Here is a 12,518-nt window from a genome sequence, read left to right as displayed (position 1 = left end):
ATAATTAGGGTCTACTAAATTATTTTTTTTTATACATAAAAATAAAATCGTGACAATTATTTATCCTTCTTAGGACATTATAGTAGTTTAGTTAACTAGATAGTAGTAGGTATGATAATGCTTGTATTATTATTTTTTTTTTTTTAATAACAAAATATGCAATTTAGAAAACCCTATAACAGAGTTTGATTTTAATGTTTGAAATACGAAAAGAGGAAGATACATTTAAAAAAATGTAAATACCACTATTGTGGTATTTACATTCTTATTAACTATTGTGACACGTGCTTCGATCCTTTTGGTTTTATTTTCGCGTTGGTGTTTACCAATTAGTGGTATTTACACGGCACAGTAAAATTAAACATGGGAATATATTAAAAAGCAAAGGAAGACTGAGGAAAACTTGGCACGATCAGATCAGGTATGTCAATTACTTGAAAGGTTGGGTATTGAAATAATCGGCGGGTATGTATGAGGAGATGCATGAATGTGGAAATTGATGAAATCATGGAGTATGTACCAGGAGAGCATAGCAAAGTAGGGGTAGGTGTTACCTGCTCCTCGCGGCCAGCACGGCCTTCACGGCGCAGACGGGCTCGCGCGTGTCGCCCACGAGGAAGGTGACGTCACACAGCTCCGGCATGCTGGCCAGGAACTTCATGTCCTCCGCCAGGCCGCTCTTGTTCTCGAATGTGCTGAGGTCCGGCTCCGCGTCCGCCATACTGCACGCCAGCGCCTCTGGCATTGACGACTGCAAAACCAACAAAGTTATAATTAAAACTAACTGAGCAGGTAACACTTACCCCTACTTTGCTATGCTCTCCTGGTACATGCTCCATGATTTCATCAACTGCATTTCAGTCACTTTGTGGATATATATATAGTTATAGTTAGTTAACTAACTAACCATCACGCCACTTCCCCGCAGGGGTAGGCAAAGAGAATAGAACGCCACTCCACTCTTTCTATGCAAACATTCTTCGCCTCTTCCACGTTCATGCATCTCCTCATACATACCTGCCGATTATTGTGACTCCAAACCTGACCACTTTCAAGCATTTGGCAAACCTGATCGTGCCATGTTTTTCTCGGGCTTCCTCTGCTCCTTTTTCCAATTACATTCGCTTCATAAATTTGTTTTACAGTTCTTTCCTTACTCATTCGTTCCACATGTCCAAACCATCTCAATACACTTTTCTTAATTTTATCGAAAATTTACCACTGTTTAATTAACAATCAGGTACAGGATTTCAATTGATATCATCAGCGTATCGATGAAAAAGTCTATTGATAAAATAATTTCATACATTTATGAAGATCTCCTCTAACTAACAAAAGAAAACTCAAATTTCAACCATTAAAAATCGATATTTATGGTAAAAATTTGAGTTTTCATTAAAAAAAACACGTCATGTGTTCTTCGAGACACGAATATAGCTTTCCGAAATAAAGTAATGTTCCTGTCAATAATGGCGGACGTTTCACAGTAAAATTAATCACTAGCCAATGAGAAAACGTAAACCTTGCAAAAGCCCAGTTTTACATATTTTTACATCGAAAGACTTGTATTTTTATATTTTGTTCTTACGGGGAAAAACGCCGAATGGAATTGCATCACAAATTGCAAAATGTTGGAAGCTCGCAAGCTAAAGCTTCTTAAGACTTTGAAATGACGTCGCAAAGTGTATTGCTTATAAATTTTTATGGAAATTGTATGACAGCCCGCTGCATTTGTTTGAAAATGTGAATTTTATTCTACGAAACTGACAGTTACTTCAAAATATATTTGAAATGGATAAAATGAATCGTTTTAACCGTCTGAAATTCTAACAATTTATAATTTTAGTGTCCTTTATCTTAAACTAGCTGTATCAGGCCAAGAGTTAATATGGCTTAGTCTATTTAAATGGAAAAAAATTAATAAAATGAAAAGCTCTCAATTAAAATATGTTTCATTTTATAAAGTAATATGAGCAACAATGCAATCGACAATATTTAACTTGCTTAATTATAACAGCTGTCAAGAAAAACGCTGCCTGCTGTTGGTAATGCTTAATATTGCGTAAATTGCTGTTATGTTCAATGGACTGCCATTACGGTCAAAAAAACTAAAATAAATAACTGGTAATAAATAACTTTTAAATAACTGGTTTAAAATAGTTACTTAAAAAAACCCCGTTGTCTTGATAGAGTGGGCCCAAATCTAGAATTTCTTTCTGAGAGTAGTTGATAAATCTTTTTAATTTAAACGGAATTATTTTTGACCTGTATTGTAAATACAAAAAGTTGATGAGTGACCAAAAAAGTTGTCAAAATCAACCCCGATTTGTGTGTGTTTCGCCCAAATAAGGTTGTACGAAATTTTATACAAACCCAATTTCAGTAAAAGCGTCGCCGGAATTAAGCGCCGGCGTCATTCCCAGACTCGATTCAATTAAATAATAAATTAATCTAGAGAAATCCGACGAAGAAATTAATAATAAACTGTCAATAACAGAGATCCAATTAGAAATCAAAATGTTAAAAAAAATAGTAGAATAAAAAAAAACATATTATTATAAAAAATATAAATAAAAGTTCATTATTTAGACTTGAATTCAGCCTTATCTTAAATATGCGAAATGGGGAGAAAATGATATTTTATAATAAATTTACTTGGTACTACTACTATCACGCCGTTTCACCACAGCGGTAGGCAGAGAGGACAGAACGCCACACTTCTGTACTGATACACGCTCGTCGCTTTTGGACACCATCAGATTTTAGGTTCTGATTGATCTGATAGTGCCAAGTCTTTTTCGGCCGTCCTCGTTCTGTTTTCCCACTCACATTCCATCACATACCATTAAATATATTATGGTTGATACCACATATTATTGAAATCTATTATGACATGTTTTAAAATATTTTGTGGTATTTTTCAAGTAAATATTGAATTTAAAAATAAAAGTTATAACTACGAAGTAACCGAATCAATTCATAAAGTAATGTGAAAGTAAATTGTATTTTTGAATGATTTGAGAAGGAAAAACATTGCAAAAAATATTGTGAAGCAGTTCTAAAAATGTTTTTAACAGATTATAAAATTGAATTGTTACTAAAATTAAAATCAGTTACACGTGGAAACGTTAATTTTGAAATGACATATTCAAATTTAAATATAATAAGTAATAGTGACTACAGTATTTTCCACTTTTATTTCATTTGATCAGTGACCGGATTTCTATGTTACTGAAATCATCAAATTGATCACGTCGGTAAAATGTCAAATAAAATGAAAAATGAAAGAAATTAAATAGTTTTTGTTTTGTTAGAACAAAACTTAAATCTTATAAAAACGCGCGTCAATACATTTTTTTATTGTAAAACAAAAAATCATGCAACCTAAATAAGCAGTATTTAAAATATCAATAAAAAGCCTTATGTAAGGATATTATTTATTAATAAATAAAATATTGTCAATTAGAATTTTGATGAAGGTAAAATATTAGTTGAAATATTTAACCAAGAAATTTTAATATTAAGGTTCTGTAAAATTTGACCAAAAGAATATAATTAACAAAAGAAACCTTCATTACCAAATAGACTTAAAGGGCAAGCAAAACAACTTTTCTACACGTGCAGAAACGGATATCTGATTTATTTGGCTTACGTCATCGAGACTAAAATGCCTTGTGATAGATAAATCCATCCTGAAGCTTTTTCACCACAAAGTCTCAAAAGAAAAAAGTCGAATTAATTCCAGTAGATCACAACGCACGTCCTATTGCTCCGCCGGCTACTGAAATACTGAGTACCGCGTTTCCAGAATTGAAAGCAAAGAGCTCCACGTCGAAAGCTTCTCGTAAAGCTTACTGCGTGGAATCAAAGGAGGTTGTATTATTTTTCGCGATACTTTCAAATGAAAGGCTTCGTTGGATTTAATATTCACCACGTAAACAACAAAGAGATAAGATCAAACGATTTCCCTCGGAAACGTACTCCATTTTCATAATACTTTCTTCGTTTCAATGTCCTTATTGAATAGTACGTAGCGCATTTTATCGAATTGATTCGGCGTAATATTGATAAAATTTCAAAGAAATGTGTACTTTGTTTCATAATGGTATAGCAATCAATTGAATTCGTAACCATTCAAATCTGTAAGGCTGAGTTATAAATACATTATCGATAAAATAAAGATAGGTATGTTGAGACGATTTGGACATTTGGAACTGATGAGGAAAAAACGGTAATACAAAATATATAACTAATTGACTTAAAAATAGAAATTTGACGAAGGACAAAGAAAACTTGGGATGATCAAGTATGCCAAACACCTGAAAGCGGTCAGGTCGTCAGGAGTCGGAATTGTCAGCAGGGTATGGATGAATGTGGAAGAGGCGAAGAATGTTTGGAAAGAAAGAGTATGTAAGGGGTTTTATTATCTCTGTGTAGACAGAGTAGTGGAGTAGTCCAGCAGGAAGCAACGTGATGATAAGTTTATTAGATAGTTAGATATATGAAATTATAAATCAACAATAATTTGTATTTTATATAACCACCATATGTATATTTTATATTATACTAACATTGCCTCTCAAGAGAACATTTTTACCGTTTATAGGCGATTCCGAATAAAGAAATTGTCAAAAATAATAAAAATAATACTTAGTTTAAACAGACGTTAAAAAGAGATTTTTTACCATATTTATTTTGTAAGTGAAAAATATAGGTAAGCATTTGAAAAAAAAAAAATTACATAAATAAAAATGAATTGAAATAAAATCATTGTTTCCTTTCTTTGTTGTTTTTGTTTTCTTGTTGTTGCAAGGTATTAATTAAGATTACATTTGTTTATTTCATGTCATGTAAAATGATTTGAAGCCATAGCGTTTCTTGCGTGTTTTGTACCAGATTGCATGTTAGATGCTAATGTAAATTTGTAGACAGTATAATTTATGCTACTTTTGCAATAATGCGTTTCAATCTCGCTATCTCTTAGTTTAAATTTGAAATTTATTCCTTGTGTTTAATTACTAGTTTCCTATTAAAGAACTGATTAATAAGGTTTAAAAATATTATTTGGATAAACTCTATATAACAACTCTATTTACTATTAAAAATAATGCTGATTAAATTAAATGCGATCTAAATTTAATTTGTGATTAGAAGAAAGTCACTGAATTTGAAATATGTGTTAGTATCTTTTATATGTACATATCTTTATATATATATATATATATATATATATATATATATATATATATATATATATATATATATATATATATATATATATATATATATATATATATATATATATATATATATATATATATATATATATATATATATATATATATATATATATATATATATATATATATATATATATATATATATATATATATATATATATATATATATATATATATATATATATATATATATACATATATTATATATGTACATATAAATAATTTTTAAAAAAACAAAAATTTTAAGGGCACGTCCATATATGGGCGGAAAGCGCCTTGTATGCGGAGCCGCAAATTTATATAAAGGGTACAAATTTAAGGGTTAATTTTGTTCCTGACAGCCCCTAAATAAACAACAAAGCTTAAGCTGGGGATATTATTACGTGAGTATAAAAACTAATTAAAGGTTTGATTTCATCGTTGAGGAATACAGGAAAAATTAAACAAAGAACTTCATTTGCATTTTAATAATTTGAAAAACTGTTCGTTTATGTGATATTCAACTTTGTCCTACGAAACCTGTATTTGAAATTTTAACCAGTCAGCTCTGTAAATATCGAATTCGAGAGGGAGAGGGAGTCAAACGACGAAAACTGGAATTTACCCTCAGGACTGACAAATTTTATGGTATTCCCTTTTTCATTTGACGATATTTATAATATCATATGTATAAACCAAATATTTTCACTGAATTTCATATGAGTTCAAATATGTTTGTAAATAGCAGGGAAGTAAGCCAAACCATAATACCTATATGGCAAATATTAGCTTACATTTTGGTTACAAATGAGAATATGTATCCTAAAGGCATGTGGAATCGGATTTCAAAAGGCTCCGCAGTAGTGTGGTAACCAATCCTTTTACTATGAGTTATTATGCGAAATACTATGTAAGGTATTACACAGTATTTGGAATGATTTAGTTGAGATATTATGAAGATATTTGTCTTTTATACTCAAAAAGTAAAGATCAATTTATGCATAGGATGTTTTTTTAGAGTTATGGTTTTTAAACCGGCAACATTGTGTCAACATTTAATTGTTGATTTGTATTCATTTTGTATTGTTAGGTGAATGGGCCAAAAATAAAATTCAGCTTGATCCTCTTTTTCAACGCAAAATTTTGTTCATTGATGAGGCACATTTTTGGTAAAATGGCTATGTCAATAAGCAAAATTTTCGAATTTGAAGTGGAATCCCAAAACCTTTATCGAGACGCCCTTAAATCAATTCAACATCAATGTTTGGTGTGCTTTATGGGTAGGTGGAATCATTGGTCTATATGTTTAAAATACAATACCTAATTTTTTTTTTTAAATCATTTAATTTTTATGAAAAATGGATAGTGTTGGGTTGTTCTCTTCAAGAAACCTTATCCACACACAAATGGTGAATGGGGCACTGCATCATATAAACGGAGTGTTATCTTGATCGTTTACATCTGAAAGAAAGGTAATCAGCTCTCCGCTTCAGGTACCAGTCCAGGGTAATATTGAATAAATATTATATTGAAAAAATCACTTCATAATAAAAACACAGTTTTATCTTGATCGTTAACACATGAAGCAAAGGAGATCAGCTTTCCTTTTCAGGTACCAGTCCAGGGTAATATTGAATAAATATTTTAGTGAAAAATCACTTATTTACACAAAGTGCACGAATAGAGAAACATTGTTAATTCTATTTTGAATGTGTAGGAGGTGGCTAGAAAATCAATACGTGACATCATGGCTGCATTCCCTTTGTGACTGGCAGGAGGGAGGAGTATAGACGGGGGTTGAAAGCGCCAGACATTAAATAACATTTCCTCCTAAAACCACCCCTAGAAAGACTAATCAGAAATCTAATTAGAAACCCTCAGTAAACAAATGAGCTGATAATATCCGGTTGAGACTGCCTCATTTTCGCGTGAGATAAATTGTAAATAAATCAGAAATAATTATTCCGTTTTAGTATGGATAATTATTAAGAGGTCATGAAGTCATTATAAAGATAAGCTTATTTTGTCATTCCTATTATATAATGAAGTTCTGGGCTATAATATTATAAACATTGAATAATCAAGCATTAAAATTGAAGCGGATCTAGTACTTGTGAAAAAAAATTGGATACACCTTAAACAGACTGAATTTATGCTACATTCACAAAAAGTTTAATGTATTATATAAAAAAATTTATACAGTCTCAATTAGGTACATAAAAAAACACTGAGAGAATATTCCTTCAACTCATTTTTCAACGATTACTCAACAATTTCTTTATAGGATTTAAAACGCTGAATCTCATTGTATTCTCATACAATGCTATTACTTATGTGATCTCAGGATTCTATTATGTTTCAAGAGGACCCCTCAGAATTGTTATGCATGTATTCTCTTTCTTTCATTGCTTCCTGAAAATAAACATCCCTCCCTTATCTCAAGTTCCTACCCCAAGTGTGTAATGACTCGGGTAGTAATTCGTCTGCAACATGATACGTTCCTTTGAAGGAACAAATATTTAAAAAGAAAAAAAGTTATTATCGTAGGAGTTCATCTTAAAGTCACTGAGAGCAAAAATTGGTAGTTTGATTTAAGCATATCTACTTAATATGTACATATACTCGTTTATCATAGTATGGTAGACAATTACATAAATAAGCTTCTTCTTTTTCATTTTATCATAATATTTTTTCAAATCTTCTGTATTAATTTTAAAATCAAACACAGATTTTTTTCAGAGTCTGTTAATTTGTATTTTATTAAAAAAAAACCCACGAAAACGAATGCCCATTACTAGGCGAAACAATTGTCAAAATACTCATTTTTGTTTTTTTTTAAATAAAATACTACGTAGTAGACTCAAAAAATGTGTGTTTGATTATAAAATTAATACATAAATTAAAATGGAGGAGTTTTACAAATCAATATTTTTTTATGACTGAAAGGTTACTGAATCCGCTTTCTCAAGTTAAGCTAGGAGTAAGGTAGGTCTCCTTCAAATTTTTGGTTAAATGGCTATGTCGATAAGCAGAATTATCAAGTTCGGAGAACAGAAAACCCAAAAGCCTTTGTCGAGACGCCCTTTCATATATTAAACGTCACTGTTTGGTGTGCTTTATGGGCAGGTGGCATCATTGGCCTATATTTATTTAAAGACGATACCGGCCAGAATGTTTTGGCAGAGAGCCCTAGAGAGCCATGATCACTGACTTTGAATTTGGAGTGGAGAAAACCCAGAAGCCTTTGTCGAGACCCCTTTCCATATGGATGTGATTAAATGGTAAAAGTCACTGTTTGGTGTGCTTTATAAGCTTTTGCCTTTATATTTTTTAAAGATGATGCCGTGTAGTATGTTATAGTCAATGCTACAGAGCAATGATTACTGACTTCTTCGTACCTCGGTTGAATGGCATTGGTGTGACAGAGCTGCGGTTTCAACAAGATGGCGCAACATGCCACCTGGTAGATACCACCATCAATTCATTAGAAGGTTTGAAATTTCTATACTTCCATAAAAAAATCCATATTACTTAATACTTGATATTCGATACATTCGACACATAAGGTGGCTAAGTGGTTATTCTTAAAACAATTGATATTTATTTTTAATTAATGTTTTACTTAGTAAATACCACTTTTTCTTAAAATCTACTGTGACACGTGTTTCGATGCATTCCGCATCATTTTCAAACACCGTATGTGTAAATGATGCGGAATGCATCGAAACACGTGTCACAGTAGATTTTAAGAAATAGTGGTATTTACTAAGTAAAACATCAATTAAAAATGGATAGATTTTACCACAAAGTGACTCCCGAATCAATTAATGAAATTAATATATGTGCACCATATATGAACGTTTGTTTGTATATGTATGTACGTACACACACATATATATATATATATATATATATATATATATATATATATATATATATATATATATATATATATATATATATATATATATATATATATATATATATATATATATATATATATATATATATATATATATATATATATATATATATATATATATATATATATATATATATATATATATATATATATATATATATATATATATATATATATATATATATATATATATATATATATATATATATATATATATATATATATATATATATATATATATATATATATATATATATATATATATATATAAATATATATATATATATTACAAATAAATTTAATTCTGAAGAAAAACAGTACTTTATATTACGTTTTGCGCATTATTTGTCGGTATTCGTACGTTTGTACAAAGTCTACTAAGATAAAACAAAGGAACGTCGTATCACACCTACAAAGTGAAACTTTGTTCTGAAGCTTTTCTATTGAAACACAGCGGGATATTGTAGGGAGAGCTAAAAGTTTCCTCTTAATCAGTAACAAAGGGAGGAAGTTCAGACTAGGGAGAATCCAACATGAGTTTGAGTTGGGGATATTTTAACCCTTTTGTGCATTTAAAAAAAAAAATTCATGTGTTAACGATCAACATAACACTGCGTTCAAATGATGCAGTGCCCTATGTATCATCGGGTGCGGAAAAGTATTTTGAATAATTGTATGAATGAATAATAAAATTTATTTCTTTATTCCAACATGAGAAAACAATGCATTGAATATGAAAAAATTTCAATTTACTGAAAAAAGGATATGTTAATTAAAAATAAATAGATTTAATATGCTTAGTTGAAATCTTCAAAACACTTGTTTGAAAACTGAAATCTCATTATATCGTTTGTAATCGTAACGATTTTTCCCCTACTACAGCAGTTTTTTGTAGAGCCTTTTTGAGTGATCAATTTGTAAAATAATTTACTGTTTACAAAATTAAAAAATATTTACTTAAAATATTTGACAATTTGTGCACACAAAAGAGTGTAAGTTGTGTATGAGTGTGTGTTAAACCGACAATAATTTTTTGATTTTTTTTTTAAGAAAAAATATTTTTTCCCAGTTAGAGATTAATTACTGTAAAGAAAGTACTAACAAATATCGATTAAAAAAAAAACAAGTATAGTCTAACATTCTTCACGAGATTTGTATCTTTTTACGATAGATACTACCCAGCAAAATCGCCTTGAACTTTGAAGCTCACGATATTGATTTGAAAGTTTTCCTTGCTAGATTATCATATAAATAATTTTATAACCAACAACAACGGATATCATACTGTTCAGACCGAAAAAATCTACATTTGATCTGATGATGGAATGATTATTCCGAAACCGGTGTTTTTCAGTGGTATTACACATATTGAACGATGAATGATGAGGAGAGTGTTAGTCTTGTGTAATATTATTATTTTTGTATTGGTGTTATTTCAAGATATTCACATGTCACAATGGAGTTCTGGTTCCAACCCTAATGCAGCATGGAGTTTTCAAAAAAATGGTTGAATGTTTACCGAACGCTGTAGAAATTCGATATCTCAGACTTATGTGCGGGAACACGATGAATGATAGATGTTTGATTTGTGATATAAAGAATAAATGCAAGGATGAGATAATCATTATCATTATCAATGAGATCAAGTAATGTGTGCAGAAATGGTTTGGACATGTGGAATATTTATTCCACATTATTATTTAATAGAAGATATAATGGTATTTGAAATATGTGAGGCATATGTTGTTGGAAATAGCAGCAGTGGAAGACAGAGGAAATTGGTCATGATCAAGTATGTCAAATGCTTAGGTGTGGTCAAGTCAGAAGTCGGAATAATAGGCGGGTATGTATGAGGAGATGCATGAATGTGGAATTGGCGACGAATGTTTGCAAAGACAGAGTGGTATGGCGTTCTGTAACTCTGACTACCGATACGGAGAAGTGGCGTGATGGTTAGTTACAACATTTTGAGCGTGTCCAAACACTTCGCTCACTCTTTTCAAGAACGTCATAAATCAAAATTCGTCAATTTTCAGTTGTGCATGTTTTCGGAATGCCCAGAAAATGTACTTTATCCCAGCAAAAGCAAGCGGCATATTTTAAACATAATATTTATCCGCTACAGGGCAGAAGGTGTTGTTTTTGCATTTTGAAGAAAATATATTGTTTAATTAATTTTTAAAAATAAAATAAGTATTTTTCAAATGGAGAAAAAACCTCCAGATTTCATCTCAAAAGATCTGTTGCACTTTAAAAAGTTTAATAAGTAGCTTGATATTTATTTTTAATACATTGCATTATATTTTTAAACTTGGAAATCGTTCTCCTGAAAAATCAAGTTTTTTTGATTTATGACGTTCTTGAAAGGAGTGGGCGACTTGTTCACAAATCTTGATTGTCTCCAATAAGAAGTTATTTTAACATTTTTTTGACATCTCAAAATGGTATTTTCCGGGGTTTCTCAAGTATATGAATATAATCCAGGATTCGGACCTCAGAAACAAATGAAATAGTTTCTGCTCAATAAAATGCTTGGCTCATCCCACCATACATGTCTCTCGTGTAGTCTATCGAGTTCAAGAACTGGATATCTAATTTAATAAATATATCAGGAAGTTCTAAGAATTTGAAAAGTGTGGTTGTCAATCATGGGTACAATTGATGAATGTTACACGTGTGTTAAAGTTGTAGGCGTCTAGCTACACTGCCAAGTTGGCACCGCTGAAAAATACGAATTCGCTACGGAGATTCCCGAACGAAATCAACAAAAGCGGCCAACCGAAGAGAAGAGGCCGAGGTTACCTACATCGCTTGGTTCTAACGGACGTGTTTATCTAGCTTCACATTTTACGTCTATATTTCATTATTTCATTAGATAAAAATATTAATAGTAGTTATCAATAGTAATTGTAGTGTACGAGCTTATATAAATAAACGATCTGTAAGTAAGAATTCTTTAAATATCCTTTTCTGGCTTCCCGTTTCAATAACGCACACACGCACGAGGTGACCAAAAAGTGATCACTTATTACAGGAATTTTTAACTTGTATACTTAACCTGTATAAAAAACCCATATTACTTAATACTTAATATTTGATACATTCTACCGATAATATACATAAGGTGGCTAAGTGGTTATACTTTAGGATAACCACTTAGCCACCTTATGTTTATTAACCTTATTATTTTAAACAATTCATATTTATTATTTATTTAAGTATTACTTAGTAAATACCACTATTTTTTTTTTAAATCTACCGTGACACGTGTTTTGATGCATTCGGCATCATTTTCAAACACCGTATGCAAATCGTGTAACACGTGTCACAGTAGATGTTAAGAAATAGTGGTATTTACTTAGTAAAACATAAATAAA

At 30.6% G+C, this 12,518-nt stretch overlaps 1 protein-coding gene across 4 annotated transcripts in view; it reads right to left on the bottom strand.

Moving 5' to 3' along the window:
• Positions 1-12,518, bottom strand: part of gprs (speckle type BTB/POZ protein) — a 45,670-nt gene that overhangs the window by 26,952 nt on the left and 6,200 nt on the right. For 3 of the 4 annotated variants that reach the window (XM_088272212.1, XM_088272213.1, XM_088272214.1), the window contains exons 1-2: positions 3,653-3,756; positions 555-751 (exon numbers count right to left, since the gene is read on the bottom strand). In XM_088272212.1, coding sequence (XP_088128338.1) covers positions 555-751; positions 3,653-3,691 — 236 coding nt within the window. In that variant the 5' untranslated portion in view covers positions 3,692-3,756. Of the gene's footprint in view, positions 1-554; positions 752-3,652; positions 3,757-12,518 lie in introns of those variants that run through there. The other variant, XM_088272215.1, reaches the window with a different exon arrangement.

Source organism: Brachycentrus maculatus, unplaced genomic scaffold (genome assembly GCF_059751285.1).
Source record: "Brachycentrus maculatus isolate JH-2025_06_01 unplaced genomic scaffold, ASM5975128v1 h1tg000483l, whole genome shotgun sequence".
Lineage (NCBI taxonomy): Eukaryota > Metazoa > Arthropoda > Insecta > Trichoptera > Brachycentridae > Brachycentrus > Brachycentrus maculatus.
The sequence above is the reverse complement of the archived record's forward strand: the minus strand, read 5'-3'. Positions and strand labels throughout refer to the sequence as shown.